The 18,292-nt window shown below is 37.6% G+C and overlaps 1 protein-coding gene across 1 annotated transcript in view; it reads right to left on the reverse strand.

Moving 5' to 3' along the window:
- LOC142347902 (uncharacterized) overlaps nucleotides 1-18,292 on the reverse strand; it is a 121,091-nt gene that overhangs the window by 57,307 nt on the left and 45,492 nt on the right. The window contains exons 2-3 of the mRNA XM_075399063.1: nucleotides 16,797-17,149; nucleotides 13,057-13,522 (exon numbers count right to left, since the gene is read on the reverse strand). Of these exons, the coding sequence (XP_075255178.1) occupies nucleotides 13,057-13,522; nucleotides 16,797-17,149 (819 nt within the window). The remainder of the gene's footprint in view (nucleotides 1-13,056; nucleotides 13,523-16,796; nucleotides 17,150-18,292) is intronic.

An 18,292-nucleotide genomic window follows, 5' to 3' on the forward strand; every position in this document is an offset into this window, starting at 1 on the left:
AGGTGATGACAATTCCAAAGCTAGAGCTGCAATCTGCTTTACTGGCCGCTCGGTTGAAACAAGATATCTGTCGAGCCCTTACTGTGCATGTCAACAAAGTCTATATGTGGACTGACAGCACTACTGTCTTGCAGTGGCTCAACTCCACAAGCAAGCAGCCAATATTTGTTGCAAACCGCGTATGCGAGATTTTAGAACACACTAGCGTTGACAAATGGAACCACGTTGCCTCAAGCGATAATCCGACAGACGCCGGCACTCGTGGTATGTCCGTTGAGGTTTTGCAATCCAGTAGCTGGGTGAGAGGTCCAGATTTCTTAAGAACCAAGCAACTCCCGTTCGAACCAAGCACTGAAGTAGTTAATAACATCAAACTTGGTATAGTAACTAAGGAAACTGACGAAACCAATACATCATTGGCCGCATCCGTAACCAAGTCAGCTAAGGAATCGCCCCCGCAACTAATTCCCTTAAATAAGTACAGTTCTTATCAGAAGTTGCTACGGATAACAGCGTACGCACTCCGCTTGTTACCTTCTCACGAATGTTACCGTAATGTCGATGGTAGCATCACAGACCCCAGGGAGCTTGACGAAGCCGAGCGTCATCTCCAGTATCTTGTGCAAGGGGAGTCATTCAATGCAGAGAGAAAAGATCTTCTCGAAAACAAACCCGTTAAACGGAGCAGCCGTATTGCCCCGTTTTCTCACTTTATTGGGCCAAACCGTCTAATCCGATCGGCAGGCCGCATCAAGCGGTTGGTCGAAGTTGACTTTGATGTAAAACATCCTATCGTTCTTGACGCACGCCATGCATATGTAAAGTTGTTCCTTAGGCACAACCACGTTAAACATCATCATCAAGGTATTGACTACCTGCGGGCTAAAATACAGGAACGTTATACCATCCTCAAGTTACGATCCTCACTGCGTTCAATTAAATCAAACTGCGTCACGTGCAGAAAGTTCCGAGCTGCCACTATCCAAGCAATCATGGCTGACCTCCCAGTAGAAAGACTCGCATACCAGTCTCCTCCCTTCACAAACACCGGGGTCGACTACTTCGGCCCGCTGTATGTTACTGTACGTAGGACTACCGAAAAGAGGTGGGGTTTCCTCTTCACATGCTTAACTGAAATCGTTCCTTCCATGGACGCCAGTTCGTGTGTAATGGGAGTGGAGCGGTTCGTCTCCCGTCGGGTACACCAGCCATTATTTGGTCAGACAATGGCACTAACTTTGTTGGCGCGGGAAAAGAAATACGCGAGAACATCGAAAAGTGGAACACTATCAACATCGCCGTGGAACTTGCCCACAAAGGCATCAAGTGGAGGTTCAACCCGCCCAGTGCGCCACACCAGGGTGGCATCTGGGAGAGGCCAGTACGTAGTTTCAAGCGCGTACTTTACACAATCCTTGGAACACGTCGCCTCACAGATGAGGTTTTAAGTACCACTTTTTGTCTGGTCGAACATGCACTTAATTCACGTCCGTTAACGCCCGTAAGCGCCGACCCGTCCGACCTGGGCGCATTAACACCTAATCACTTTCTCCTCGGTAACCAAGCACGTAGTCTCCCGTCCATCATTGGCGTAGATGAGTTTGATCACCGTAAACGTTACGCCCGCGCGCAGTCTTACGCTAACGCTATTTGGTCTCGTTGGATCAAAGAATACGTACCGGCGCTGAACCGACGTTCCAAGTGGCAGACGCCTGCCGAGCATCAGCTTAAGACCGGTGACTTGGTTTGGGTGGTTGAAGAGACCAACCCGAGGGGTTACTACCCCACTGCTCGGATCACTGAACTCCGTTACGGTTCCGACAGCGTCGCACGCTCCGCCGTATTGCGCACGTCCTCCGGATCGCTCGTTCGCCCGCTTGTAAAATTAGCACCTATTCTCCCAGCATCTTCTGGGCCGGAGGGTGTTAGTAACTAAATAAATCTAAGCGAGAGAATATTAACCAATCAGATTCAAGTATTTAAATACGCATAGAAATCGTTCCAATTTACGTATAGTGTTCGGAAAAAGTTCGTATAACCTAATTTTAAGTAAATATAACCATGATATGTACGAATTAGGGTGGTTTTTGGCTTAATATTTTTAGGTTCTCTAGACGATTTTTGATCGATTATGAACTGATTCCGACGTCAATGACATCAGACAAAAAAACCCGTAAAAGAGCATCAAAAACCTTGTCGTCTAAACTCTCACTTGTTGCTATGTACGTTACAATCTTAATACGTTGCTATCATCGATGAGTTATAGACTGACTATAATACGTTGTTTTATGAGCTTATACGTTGCTTTATACGTTTTTGAATTGAGCATCCGAAAGAGTGTTGTTTTACACCTTTTAATAATGGTAGCATCAACTATTATGAGATCACTCCTGAGTCAACTAGTTTGGACATTATGGAGTACCTTTTCGCAAAACGCAAGGAAACTTCAGACATTGTGAGAAAACACACAAACCAGTATGCCCAAAAAATGCAATTGACCGTCGAATTGAGCCTCACAAAACCTGTAGCAGAGGAAACCGAGAGGGTTACAGTTTATTTCAATACTGAGACAGTATCACTGTATCACACTGGACTTTCAGATGAAACGTACAGAGCTAGTGGATTCTATCGTTACAAAACTAGTTTCCTTCTCTAGCCATGGAAGCGGTTGGCAGCTGTCGTCTATCGATAAAGTTACACTAAAGCTGGTACGGTTTGTAACTGTCCGTGGCAGCAGTTTCATACCTTTTGCAGAAGGGCATTTGTAAAGGAGAGATTCAAACCTGCTCAACATCCATAACGGAAACGATGAAAATTGTTTCTTGTATTGTTACACTGCAGGATACCATCTGGTGTTTAAAAAGGAAACTCTGGAACCACCCCGCAATTGTTTTAGACCAAGGACGAACGTCCTTACCTACAGCAATGAAAACCCACCAGCAAAGCAACCTGTGGGCGACTTCGATATGCATATGAGCTTGATGGACATTTCAAAATTCGAGGACATGAACGAAGTTCAGGTGAATGTTTTCAGGTAAGAAGGTTTTAAAAGTTCCAATGGTGTCTAATAGTTGAAAGTAAAACCCAAAACTAAAACGAAACATAAAAAATGAAAAAGAATAGCTGAAATTCATCTCTAAGAAACAAAAAAATTGAGCCATGGAAAAATCTCACATTTATTAAAATTTTTTGTTAAGGTATCACGACAAACAACTCCTACCACTTCGATTATCAACAGGAAAAACCTTTCCCTTCATACTGGATTTACTTCTTCTCAGCGACGGTGAAAAGTATCACTATGTATTAATCATCGACTTACTCAAGCTTGTTTCAAAGATCAGTGGTAAAGAATATCGTGATAGAAACTTCCTTTGCCGAAAATGCTTCCACGTCAGTGCATCTGAAAAATCGTTTCAAAATCATCAAAAAACTTGTTACGATAATGACGCAGTAGAAATCAGAATGCCTGAGCCAGGAAAAAACAAACTAGTGTTCGACAGTTACGCAGCTAGATGGTTTTCACCATTTGTGGTTTACCTTGACTTAGAATCATTGATTGTACCTGTGTCCAGTCAAGAACAGACCAGAAATTTCCAGCACAAGTATTATTGATCAACATCAACCCTGCAGTTACTGTATTATGGTGATTGAGCGAAATAACCCTACGCCGATACATTTTGACATATATACAGGAACTGACTGCATGGAAAGGCTTCTGGCTAAACTGGAAAAACTAGCACGCTTTTTCTACAACCAGAAGCGTAAGTTTCCTATATTCAATGGGGTGGCACCGTCCAAAAAAGCGTACAACTGCTGCTGGATTTGTAATAATGAATTCGTGAACGATGCTGAAAAAGTTATAGACCATTGTCATTTTACTGGAAGTTTCATTGGATTTGCTCACAGTGAATGTAACCTGAAGCGGAGAACCATCAATTTTACACCAATTGTTGCGCATAATATGATGAAGTATGATATGCATCATATCGTAAAAGCACTTCACTCAGCTTCACAGGATACAAAAATTAACGTTATTCCTACTAATGACAAAAAACTTATCGCCTTGAACTTTGGTGTACATAATGAAACGAAAAAACGCAAAACAAATGAAGTCACTGTTTACGAGTAACTAAGATTTATAGATAGCTTCCAATTTATGCCAGGTAGCTTAGATAAGGTAATCCAAACCTCACCTGCTGACAAATTTACGATCAGAGGATACTCAGCCGATCAACGAAAGCTGTTGAAAAAAAAGGTAGTTTTCCCTACTCATATGTTGATTCGTTTAAAAAGCTGTCTGAAACATCACTGCCTAACATTCAGAACTTGAAAAACAGAGTTAATAAAGTTGATATCACGCAAGAACAACTTGAACAACTCTGGAAACTGTTCAGAGAGTTCGACTGTGTCAACCTCAAAGACTTTCTCGAGCTTTATTCAACAGGAGATGTGCTCCAACTAGCTTGCTGGTTTGAGAAACTAAGAACAGTGTGCTATGAGACTTACGGGCTCGATTGCGTTCAGTTTTATACCGCTTCGAATTTGTCAGGGAGCGCCTGCCTCAGTTTGCAAGCCCGACCTTGAATTGTTAACAGATCGCAACATCTTAGATTTAACGGAAAGAATGATCCGAGGCGGTTTGGCATCAGTGTACAGTTCTCGATTGGAAATAGTCAACAATTCACTCCTCAGCAATTTTGACGAATCAAAAGAACCATCGTCCATACTATACATTGATGCCAATAACCTTTACGGTGGAGTCATGCTACATTATCCTCTCCCCCTCAAGGACTTTGAAATTGTAGAGGAAATCAGTTTGGACGAAATTCTGAACACAGACGATGAGGGGGATATAGGATATATTGTAGAAGTGGACCTTCACTACCCAGATGATTTACATGATAAACACTGACTTTCCTCTCATATCAGATAAAGAACCTGTTGATCCTATAGAGTTGAGCGAATATCAGTCTGAACTGAAAACTGCTCTAAACGTTTCAAACAGTAAAATTAAAAAACTGAGACAGACGTATCACTCAAAAATGAACTATGTCACTCATTATCGGAACCTAAAGTTTTTCATATCGAATGGAATAAAAGTCAACAAGTTGCATCGCGCAGTCAAATTCTGTCAGTCGAAATGGCTCTCAACCTGCATTCAACTGAACACCAACAAACGTCAGCAAGCAGAGTCAAAACTGAATCAAGACTTTTATAAATTAATGTCTAACTCCGCATTCGGCAAACTGTGTTAAAGCCTAAGAAATAGAGTAACCGTAACTTTCATTAGGAATGATATTGAATTACTCAACGCCACCTCACAAGGAACCATCTCTTCAATCAAAATTGTGGATCAAGACCTTTCCCTAATTACTAGGAAGAAACATTCAATTAGTTGGACAAAACCCACAATAGTAGGAGCTAGCATATTGGAACTTTCTAAGCTCTTCATGATGGATTTCCATTATAATGTTATGAAGATCGAAACCGAGTGTACTCTTTTATATTCTGACACAGACTCAATTATTTACAAAATAAAAAGTCCGAACTTCTATGAAGATTTAGCCAAAAATTCAAGGTTGAGAAGCCATTTCGATCTGTCGAACTTCCCAGAAAATCATCAACTACATGATCGATCCAATGAAAAAACTGTCCTCAAGTTTAAGGACGAACTTGCAGGCATGCCAATTGAAGAGTTCTGCGCCTTAAAACCTAAATTATACTCAATAATTGCAGGGCAGAATGCTAAAATGTCTGCCAAGGGGACCAAGAAGTATGCACAGACCAAACTAACACACGAAATGTTCAAAAAAAAAACATTACAGAAAGGCGATCTTTTGAGACTCGAAAACATAAAATTTAGCTCTGAAAAGCATCAAAATCATACTGTTTGTAACAATAAGACTGCTTTAAGTGCCTACGATGATAAGCGATACATCAACACAGACCGTACAACGACAATACCGTTCGGACATTACAGTCTGAGAGAAATATTCGCTAAAAAAATTTGTGAGGACGTTGACTGGGGAGTAGAACCCCCCGAAATGTACAGTTTTTGACTTACCTGAAGGAGGGGAAGCGTCTGGTTGGGAGACCCCTGATCCTGGTTTCAATCAACCCTCATACTCAAATGAACAATTGAATGATGTTGTTGATTTCAATTTGATATCCGATCAAGATGATGAAACCAATCAGGAGTCCCCCAATCCTTTTATTTTGCTTGAAACGGAAGAGAGCCCTACCACTTCAACGAGTACTGAAAACTTCTCATTGGAAAAAAATCAGAAAAAGAAAGGCTATCAGTCCAAAAACGGATGATGAAGCAGACAGCGAGAGTTTATTATCACCAATAATTTCTCGAGAAGGACAAGAATCTACTTTGCAAAGCAGTGAAGAGTCTCCACTATTGCTCAAAAAACGCACCCGCGCTTATATAGATGAGTGATTGAATTGGTATTCATTCTGTATTTTGAATTAGTACCTCTTTAATAAGAAAGGAAAGTTTCAAATTACAAAGAATAAAATACTGTTAATCAAATGGTCTTTTTAATAAATCAGGCTAATAATATACAAAAACGCTTACTTTAGCTGAATTTTCCCGTTCTCCTGGCAAAAATCTTGCCCACTTTGTCTCCCTGACAAAGGTTAGATAAGTGATGCAAATATAACTCTTTTTTTTGTAGAAAAAGCTGTTTTACAGAAAGGACAAATTTGGTCTTTAATGTTACCAGAACAAAGGGACTTGAAACAATAAAGTGGATTTGATATGAGGAAGTACTTATGGCGACGGTGATGGGACAATTGGGATAAGAAAAAAATTGGCTGATCACACTTTTTGCAGTACTTCAAATATCGATTTTTATGAAACTTGGAAAGGTGATTCAATTTTTCTTCCGAATCTGTAAAAGTAAGCTCACACGTAGTGCAAACCGGTTGTATCATGACTTGTTTCTTTCATTCATAACGCTTCGTTCATAGTAAAACGTTTCTAGCTCTATTCATACAAGAAATAAGGTGCTATTTCTAACAAAATTCCCAATTTAAGACCCATTCCAATGCCCTGGAAACCATAAGTTTTATCAAAGTTGCAGACACTCATAAAACTACTCTGAGCATTCCACCACTCTCAAACTTGGCAGTCCAATTTACCCAACCACAATTGCACACCCATTCCAATTTTAATTTACCCCCCCCCCCCCCCACTTTTGCCTCTCGCCGTAAAACCAATTCTGTAAAAATCCCCCAAACACTGACAATTAATTTACTTTAACTTTGAAAAACAAAGTTCCAAGGCAGACCGCCGCTTTGATTTAATTCCCCCTAAATTCAATAACTATAAACAAAACTTGACAAGTTTAAACAATTCCAACTCTCCAAAATGGAATAAAAGTTCAATTTACAAAATGAATACCCTTCATGCGCGCGGTGAAAGAATTATTCCAAAACTACCCTTATATGAATACCCACGTAAAACTTTCCTTAAAAATACAAGTATGGTAATCCGCCTTTTCACTAGAACAAAAAACTTTGACGCAAAATTCTGTTTTTCAAAGGTAGAAAGTCTAGTAGGGGGGGGGGGGGGTCGGACCCCCCCCCCCCCTACAGTCATATGGCGGATTACCATACTACTAATAACAGAAACAAACCAAAAAAAAACAATTTTTAATGCTGGTTATATTTTCATTAACAATCTGTTTAACTTATTGCTGCGTGTACTATCTGCCCTCAAATACCCTTCAATTAGAGTGACAAGCACTCATTTGACCTCCTCTCTTTGAATTAAAATGAAGAAAAGTCAATTTCAGGGCGAGGAAGTCATCTTTGAGAGTGAGATAAGTCACGTGTGACCAAAAATTTAACCAAGAGAAGGAAAAAAGTCTCCACTAAGAGTGAAAAACGTCGGGCACACAATTCAGTTGAAGTTGCATGAAGGAATGGACAAAAAGTAGATATGAAGTGGTGATTGTGATGTTATATGGTCGTAACAAAAATCCGGGTGACGAAATAAAAAAAACTAAGAGGAGGCCAATAATAGCCTCAGCTATCGCTTTGCGGTTATTAAAAACGAAATTAAACAGAAAATTATAATAAAAACTCATTTTTTGCAAAACAGTCTTTTTTGAAACATTGATTAAGTAATCGAATCCAATAACCAGATATTAAGTAAACATTTACGCAAAATCTTAGACGGTAAACACCACATTTGTAGAAAACAAATGAGACAGGTAAAGGACGGACCAGAAATTTTGGAGACATTCGAATTGCACCGAGCTATTGGAAAATAAGCGACATAAATTTCAAAAAGTACTTATATAAAACGTCCAATCTCAACGCAACAAAATAACTGAACAAAAGAAAGCAAAAACTAGAAAACAATCAAGTGATAATGTCACAAAACTAAATACAAATGCGGGCAACGATAAAAACTCAGTTATATACTTAACATTTACTCAACATCAAATCTATTCAGTTCTGGTATAAAACAATAAATAAGATCTGTCAATCGTGACACAGACTAGAAACCAAATAGATTAACAGGCACATTCAAATACAAAATTGCTGTTTTTTGAGAACAAATGGTCTTAAAATAAGTTATAACTAATAGGTACTAGAGCTTAAACCATAGACGGGTTTGTGTTTTCTTTTGTGTTATTCAGAAAATCTAGGACACCGGTCATTACACAGACTTAAGTAGGAAGACAACAAAAACAACAGACATAAAAAACTGATATCTCAAAAGTTTTTTGAAGTCCGTGTTTATTTTACATATGAAAAAACCCTATCAAGAATTAACTATGTTTCACTAGAGAGACAAGATGACCTTTCATTATTTACACTAAGTCAGCGGACGACAAAAAATAAAACTACAGGCAAAACTAAAAAAGACTGATAAATTTTTTAAAAGCGACGAAGTCATTAATGACGGTATATGTGAAATGAAAATGCAACCTTGCTTGAGACAGGGACGACGCAAATTTTAAATTCTCGAGGAATATATGGCAGTCTGGGGTCTGACACTGCAGAGATCTGGTATTTTGAAATTTGCACGTTTTGTCGCAACGACCTGATCAAAAGAAAACAAAAATAATTGTTAGCACCTATTTAAAACAGTTTCGGTAAATCGTATACTTGGAGACTAGTAATGCGTAATGCTCTAACCCCGCTGCTCGGCCACTTAATACCTTCCGAGCGCAACATGTTTATCACGCTTTTGAGGACGAAAAGTCAAATGGGTCAGACGAAAAAGCGGTCAAGCGAAAAATTGCATAACAAGACCACAGGACTAATATAATTGCGACAAACGTTTGAGAGCAATTCAACATAAAACATACCCAGCAGATTGCCGGAAAATAGCCGCCGTTGATTCCCATATCTCTATTGGGATTGAAAAAGAAATTATCAACAAATTGATTTTTGTACAAAAACATTTTTAAGTGCGATTTACTTTGATGTCGTTTCGTAGTTAAACATACTCCTGTCTCTCAGTGAGAGGCTACAGGGTCTAGTATTAACACCAATAAGCATTATAGATAGTAACCAGAACTTATGAGAACAAATTTCAAGTACCGGGCATCTAAAAATGGGCTTTATGGGTTGATCCCGTTTCTATTTCTTGACTTTGATTTTTTTATACTGACTCTCTTCATTTTGAATTGCCTTGCTGAGCAGCTGCTGTTTAAAAGGACTTTGAGCAGAATGACAGAAGAGTGAAACTAGCCTAGAGAAGTCAAAAAGATTTCACGCAAAATGTCGAAAAAGCAACAAAAAGGTAAAGCGAAAAAAAAGTTCGACGAAGTAAAAAAAACATAGCAGGACAAGTCCTGACGCACAATTCAAAGAATTTTCATTGACTATTGAGTAATTGGGAAAACCATTTCTAAAAAAATCAGATCGAAAAAAACTGAAAATAAATGTGAAAATGCCGCATGTGAACAAAAAACCACTAGCGAGAAAGAAAAATTTGTTTGAAGAAAAAACTAGGCCTAGAAAGAACTATGAATGGATTGGGAAAACCATTTAGAAAAAAATCCGTTCCAAAAATAAAACAATAAAAATTGAAGTGAAATTGCCGCATGTGAACAAAAAAACCACTAGCGAGAAAGCGAATTTTTGTTCAAACACCCTTTTCTCACTCTACTTTAAATTTGCAGCGAAAAAAACTAACGCCTCAAAACCACTCGCTTTTTCGCTCCACATCCTGTTTCAGCGTGACCAAAATCACTACTCCAATTTGACTTCAAAAATCATGAAAATGTATGAGCAGATCTTAAAAAAAACATAGCCGGATGAATTCCGGAAACGACTTGAAGTAGAAAAGTGACCATCCTCACTGAACTAATGCATAATCCACCTAATTACACTAAGCATCTTGAAACAAGCGGAAAAATACGAGAAAATTATTTGACAAAAACTGATACACAACCTGATTCAACTTTAGTGGAAAGTCCAGAAAAAACTATTAGTAAAGGAACCTGTTATACAGATAGTTTGATACAGGAAACTGTTACATATATTCATCAGACTCTTAACTATTGACACACAACCGATAAAATTGGTTCATAAAAAGACATTCGAAACGGGAAGAAGATGACAGACAAAACGCTAGAGTAAAAATCTCTAAAAAAAATCGCTGCAAACGCTAAATGCAATTTACAAACGAATCATTAGAGCAAATGTTAATAACAATCTCTCTTTCATCAGTCATCCAACCAAAATTCGACTGAGAAGTAAAAAAACAACAATATAAGAAGAGCAAAAAAAACAATAATTCGAATTGTTTAATTTAAATATATTTAATATGTATTCAATATTTAATTTCATATCACAATTCTTCCCAACCATTACTCCTCTGACACTTTCTACAACATTTTCTTCCAGATAGCTCACTCATCCAAAACGAGGGAGAGAAAAATCAATTGACAGTTGGAAACCGCTAAGAACAAAAAACTGTAAAAATAAGAATTTTATGTTTGAGAAAATTGCCCTGACTAGATTTGAAGTGTCAGTCCATAGTCTCAACACCTAAAAAGCAACTCTCAACTTATATTTGGCAGAGAAAAAATGAGCAGGAAGCGTAAGGTCAGAAGATAGTCAAGAACCATAAAAACAAAAATCGGCAAAAAATTGGTCAAATTTAAGCCAATTTTGATCAAAAGTTTAAAACTATCAATCATAGTGAACAACCACCAAAACCATTATAACAACTAGTTTCAACCACACCGCTCCGAAAATGTCAAAGAAACTCAAAACGAATACAAAAAAGCTAGAAAAGCTTAAAATAGGCAAAATGTTTAAAAATAGACGAAGACTGAATCTAAAGGAGTTATTTCTTCTTCAGACGGTCAAACGTGCTTCCAAAGACACTACTACTAGATTAGACAATTGTGAGAAACTCCTTTGATTAAAAAGTTGGAATTAAAACTAAATAACTGTTTTGAAAAAGACAAACGTGATCAAAAAATTTCGTGCTCTTAGCAAAATTTATTTAACTAGTTTTCTCGCCTTTAACATATACATTGGTTTTCAACGATATGATTAAAAAATTGGTCTCTCTTCTCTGCTTTTTGATTAGTTCAGCCGTTTGACCTAAACACAGTTTTCACAAGCGGCATTGACTTTACATTCCGTTTTAAATACACTCAAAAAAATATCGATACAAAATTAAGTACATATATTTATAAAGCAATAATGGTTCAAAACGATTACGCAGGCATGCTTCTGTTGAAATAAAAAACTGAAAAAAGGTTACAGAGTTTCGCTAAACTAAAAAACTTTGCAAAAATTGTCAAAATATTAAAATTATATTTAAATATATTAAAATTGTAATTAAGAAACAAATTTCCCTTGAGTTTCAAACATTAGACTTAAAAAAACAAATCAGTTATTAATAAAAAGGACACTAAACCACTGGCAGTGCACAGAAACACTTTTCTTCTAAGTAAAACCAGAGAAAAAAATTAAAAAATAAATAAAAAATGCAAAAAATATTAGTATGTGTACAATTTGATGAAACAAAAAAGAAGTCACGTTCAAAAGAGTTGTTCAATGCACGAATTGCCAATCAAACGTTGCCATATACATTGAATTTTAAAAAAAAAGTCCGCTCGAAGACCCAAACAGGAAGAAAATAACAAAAAAAATCCAAAAATTAACTTTAAAATTGAAAATATGAGCCCATTTTACACTTGAAAACTATTACTAGGCTCTGCAAAACTTTGTGGCATCAATTTCATAAAATTATATATTAATGCAGCATCAATCAAAAACAATTTCTACAAAAAACCAAATTACAAGCCAAAAAATTGAGCTAAATGGACGAAAAAAACGGTTATCTATATGTGCCGTTCTCTCAAGAACATTTTTCAAAGTCAAAAAGTCGTTCACTGAACGCAGCGCATGATCAAAAAACTTCTCTCGCTTAGCAAAAATCTGTTCACCTTGACAGCTTTTCTCACTTTCGCTTTTAGGTCAAAATGCCGCGTGAACAAGACTACTTCCTGTAAAAAAAAAGACCGAGAGAAAACCAATACTCCTCTTCCAGTCGTTAAAAAGACCGAGAGAAAACCAATACTCCTCTTCGAGCCGTCAAAAAGACAGAGCCCCAATACAATTCAAATTCTTTGAATTGTAAAAAAAGGAGCGCTATAATAGCCGGCTGAGAAGATGAGGGCGGCTATTAATAATTGAATCAAATTGCCAAATGTCAATAAAAAACTTATCGAGTAAACAAAAACTGTTTTTCATGCTGACTTGAAATTTACAGTTAAAATCACGGCGCAAAGCCACTCGATTTTTTGCTTCACTTCCTGTTTAGGCGTGACCAAAATGTGTTAATAGATCTAAACAAATGAGAGTGCCACACTACACTTCAATTCAAAAGTAAAAAAAAACACTTAAGAGCAATTATAGCCCCGGCATCGCTTAGCGGCTAATAAAAACACCGTCGAGTGGAGAATAAGGTCTCCACAGCCCTGAAGACCTCTCACTGAGCGTGGATAGAACTCCCACAATTTAAAAGACTACTATGGAACTCAATAAAATTTTTATTAGGCTCACGGCATGTGACGTAGCACCATTAGAACTGTTGGTCCAAGAACTGCAACCTTGCACCGGGACACTAGTCAGAGTTAAATACTGATCTAACTCCTCGTCGGAATCATAAGTGGCTCCTCTGCTCTCAGAGGACATTCTGGCTCTTTTCGCCGGCACAGGGGCGCTCATTTGGCCACACTTCAGAGCCAGTGGTTTTCTGGGTGCCTTTCCCGCGGTGTTTTTTGATGCCCTAATTGACATTCCTCCTCTTGCTGACAGGATACTTCTGGTTCTGGCGCATCCATTGTCACTGATGCATTGTGTGCACGTTGCAACTCTGTTTAGCTTTCGCTTGAGAGAGCGGATCTCGGATTTGTGAGCATCCACTTCTGAATCAACCAGGAAACAGTAGTTGACCAGCAGCTGCATCGCTTCATCAGTAGTGGTGGCAAGGTTTTTAAAATGCTCCACTCGTTTTGGAACCTCTTCTCTAAAATTGACCTACTCCTTCAAAAAGAGCAAGAGAGAAAATATCGATGTCATTTAATGTATTTCACAATTTAATCCGATAATTTGAATTGAGTGTTAGGTACTACCAGAAGCATTAATAGCAGCACCAAGTTTCATATTTAAAATCAGTGAAATCAGCAAGCACAAAAATGGTTTACCACACATCCTAGCCTTAATTTGAACGGGAGCGAACCTCACCTTACAAGACATGTTTAATGTAATATAATTTTCGGAAAGAGCATTTATCATTTACAGCTGACCATTGATCATAGATGCAAATAACTTTGAGAAAGTGTAAACTAGTTCAACTTGAGAAGATCAAGTTGCAACACATGCGTGCAAGTTGTTCAATGTCGAAAGTCAGCAGTGCCTGAAGTTCCCATAAACTAGGCCAAAAACAAACTGCCAAAAACTTTAGTACACGTTATTAATGAATTTCGTGTCTACTCAATTTTCTATTTGCGGGCTTCAAGCCAGTTTATGTCATTGTGGAAAAGTTACCTCGAAATTCTGACGTACCACTGGAACCAATAAGCGGTTCTCGATTAAGGCTACAAGTACCCAATAGATTTCAAAATGCTCAGCCTTAACTAAATGCGCGTTTACAGAAAAAAAATTTGAACCTCAAAGGTCGATTGAACAGCAATTCGACAAAAAAATCAAAGCTATAGCAGAAGCATACAGCAAGACAAATAATTGCTACGAACTTGAAGAATAAAACCATTTTGTGCACAAAATAATTGGAAATCCAGCTTTTCCCATCAGCCCACGAACACTTGTAGCTGGAAATGGCAAGATCAATTTTAATCCAACGGGCAAAACAAATGACCAGTTTGAAGATTTAAAAAATGCTTAAAGATTTCTTCAATTCTTCACAGCATCATATTTCATGCAGAGTAATTTTCGGAAAAATTCCGGGGTGGGTGCACCGTGGGGAGGTGTTTTGTGGGCGGGGGGGGGGTTGGGGTCATGGAATTGGGTCATAGGTGGGTGGTTATAGAACCACCCTTCACACCATAATTATAAGTCTCCAAAACAGTTTCTGTCAATCGCATACTTTGAGACTAGTGAGCTGAAATGCTCGAAGAGAACTAAATACCCGCTGGTCGCTACCTGTTTATCCCTTTTTCGAGAACGAAAAGTCAAATGGGTCAGACGAAAAATCGGTCAAGCGAAAAATCGCAAAAAAAGACTTCACAAGACTAATATAATTGCTACAAACTTCGTTTGGAGCAATTAAAAAGATCTTAATAGTTTTTGTCTAAGATTATAAGATGCCATACTAAGGCCTTACCAAGTTAGGGCACCTGTAAAAAAGGGACGATTGCCGGAAACAGCCGCGATAGATGCTTGTGGCCTTCCATGAAATGAAACAACTAAAGAAATAAGATAGACAGATCGACCATCACTCCTTTAATAGACCACAGGGATTTTTTTGGGTTAGATTTGGACTATCAATTTTATGACACATACGGTCTAAAAGAAAAAAGCCCTAAAAGAGCTTTCTAAAATTGATATTCGAAATCAAAAGCTTGGTACTACTTAGATGCTCACTATTGATCTTTAACTACTAAATGTTCATAAAATTGAAGGTTCCATAAGTGAGTTCAGAAGTTACTTTTTTGATTGAGGCACTTCACGCTATTGACTCAAAAGCAGAAATGACAAAACGCGCACAAATTGTAACTGCAAAGCAGTAGAGTCACTGAAGTCATTGAAAAAGTCAATTGCAAGAAGTCAGGTCGCAAGAATCACCAATGGAGACAAATTAAAAAACATAGCAAAACAAGTCCTATTATTTAAACAGTTGCATTAATTTATGGCCTGACAATCATTAACTCCGCTTTAAAAGGCAAATGAGAGCTGTTAATAATGAGACTAAGCAATAAAACAACACAACACCAACAAAAACAAGCAAGACTAAAAAATCAACTTTTATTTTTGAAGACAGGATCAACATCAAAAAGCAACTGCTTTGATTTCAAACTGCCAACTAAATTCCTCTATTTCTCATTAGCAATCTGACATTAAATGTCGATGAGTCATCTCATTGATATTAAATGATAAGACAAAAATAACCAAAAATCGCAATAAAACTCGCTGAAAATTTTGAAAACACTTAGTATAAAGTCACAGAAAGCAACAGCTGCTGACGGATACAATTACATCAATAAATTAAGTCCTCAATGACTATCCTTGAGACTGGTCATCAATGAGATTAAGTGATAAGACAGCAATAAGTACAAGAAATACTAGGAAAACTCAAAAAAATTCGAAAATTATTATTGAAAACAGTTATTGTCGAAATCATAGAAAGCAATAGCTTTGAACAAAAATGGTTAAATCGATAAACTTATCCCCTATTAGCAGCATCAAAGACCTGTTACCTAGGAGATTAAATGATAAGACATCAAAAAGTACAATAATTATTAGCAGAACTCAAAAATTCACTCAAAATTTTTGAAAAAAAGTAGTGTCAAAGTCATGAAAACCACTAGATATCAATTCGAGCCATTGATTAGCTTATTTTACGCCTCATTAGCAACCAATCAGACGCGTCATTGATGATACTAAGTGATAGGACAACAGATGATTTTTTTTCAAAAAAGTGGCAAAACCTAAAAATTCAGTAATATTTTAAGACAAATAGCGGCAAACTCATAAGAAGTTTTAGCTTGCCCTTAAAGAATTCAAGCAAAGGCAAGTAAACACATATGTACCCTCCTTAAAGCATCGAAGGATAGAAAAATCTTAGAACAGAAGTCAAATTGACGCTCCAGAAAAAAAAATCCATCTCAAAAACCGCCAAATTGTTCAAACACCAGTTTCTCACTCCACTTTAATGGTATTTTGAAAAAGGTCACGCCTCACACCTACTCAATTTTTCTCTCCCTTTACTATTTCAGTGTGACCAAAATCATCACTCTAATTTGACTTCTCACTGACGTGAAGAGGCCGAAAAAAGCGTGAACAGATCTTTAAAAAAAGCGCACCAATACAATTCAAATTCTTTGAATTGTAAAAAAACCACGATATCCCCAATAATAGCCACTATAGCTTCGCGGCTATTAAAAACCCTAACAGAGCTTTTTCAAAATCAATATTCGAAATCAAAAACTCAAGACTCTAATACTTAATCAGAAACAAAAACTACGATGTGCCCAATAATAGCCGCTATCGCTTCGCGGCTATTAATAACTGACACAACAAATGCCCGATATAGGCAACTGAAGTTAATATATTTATCAACTAACTTTCTTTTAGTAACGATATCCCCAATTGGCTTCAGGGCTTTTAATTCACTCAACCCACTGTTCTCTCTTCGTAATCTCTCATTGTTTCGCTCCAGTGTCATGTTTCGTTCAGTTATCCTTCCGCGTTCCAGAACCAAGCGATCATTATCACATGTAACAGAGCGCACATTGCTATTCAATCGTTCAACATCATTGGATAAAGAACTGATTTGTGTGTCTTTATTGGCAATGAGGCTTCTAAACGTTGAGCACTCATCTTGTGATTTGACAAGTTGTTTGTGTTTTTCCGAATATTTCTTAAAAAGTTCTTCAATTTCTTTTTCGGCTGCTGTCAACTCAGATAAATCTCGGGGCTAAAATTTAAGCAATTTGAGACATTTCGTAATCAACTTGAAACGCATCATCTCTAGGTTATTATCCGTATTTTTCACTATTTCTGCTCCCGATTTGTTTTCAACAATTTGGCAGCAATTGTTCATTTTTGCAACCCATTGTTCCAGAAATTTCTCAAAATTGAAGAACATATTTAAGAGACAGGTCTGTTGTTCGGACCTCGCTTGTTCTTTCCGATATAATTCACGTAGAAAGCTAAGAGTGCTTTCAATGGAAAGCACATTGAGCGTAGATTTCTTCATCCGTAGTACACAAAAAGAGCTTTATGAGCGGAGGATATTCATACGATACTAAACATGGGGATACCAGGAATGATCCTAAGTGGTCATTCCCAGGATACTTACACATGGGAATATAGGCGCAATCCTCACCGTCTTCTTACGATAGTTAAACCTAGGAAACTAAGGGGCATTTTTTATGAAACTCAAACCAGGGAATATAGAGGGTTAACATAAGTGGGTATTATCAAGACACTTGAACATGGAAACAGATGGTGTGGTAACAAATAGAGAACTTAAACGTGGGAATAAAGAGGATTAACTTAAGTGGGAATAGGTTTGAATTATTATGCTTCTTTTTCTCTATTTTTCTATCAGTTCCCTGCACTACAAAAACTAGGGGATCAGGCTTGAAGTGTTAATTGGCAAGGAGCGCTGGATGACAACGATAAAATTTAAAAAGTATTCAGAGATATATCAAGAAGTATAAGAAAAATATTCGGAGAATAGTGAAAGATATCTGTCTCTTGTATTGCGACTTGTTTTTACGTAGACCCTGATCTCGACTCGGATGTTTCATTAAAATTAAGAGCCCGTGGTGGGCTCATTGGTATTAATGACTCTAGCTTTGCAAAGTATTCCGAATCGTACAAAATTTTGAGATTGCATGCTATTCTACATGACGCTTCTCCTTTCGCCTTTGAGGACAGCCAAAAAGGACCAAGTTATTCTTACGTCTTGCCCACTCCAGTCACAAAAAAGCCTGCTTTTCGAGCTTTACGCCTGCCTGGTTCTTTACAGAGTTCCATTGCCACAAAATCTCGTCGAAACAATTAGTCGCTTGGACGTATTAAAGGACTGTAACTTCAATTTTTGTTGATTGAA

Source organism: Convolutriloba macropyga, chromosome 10 (genome assembly GCF_964194025.1).
Source record: "Convolutriloba macropyga chromosome 10, txConMacr16.3, whole genome shotgun sequence".
Lineage (NCBI taxonomy): Eukaryota > Metazoa > Xenacoelomorpha > Acoela > Convolutidae > Convolutriloba > Convolutriloba macropyga.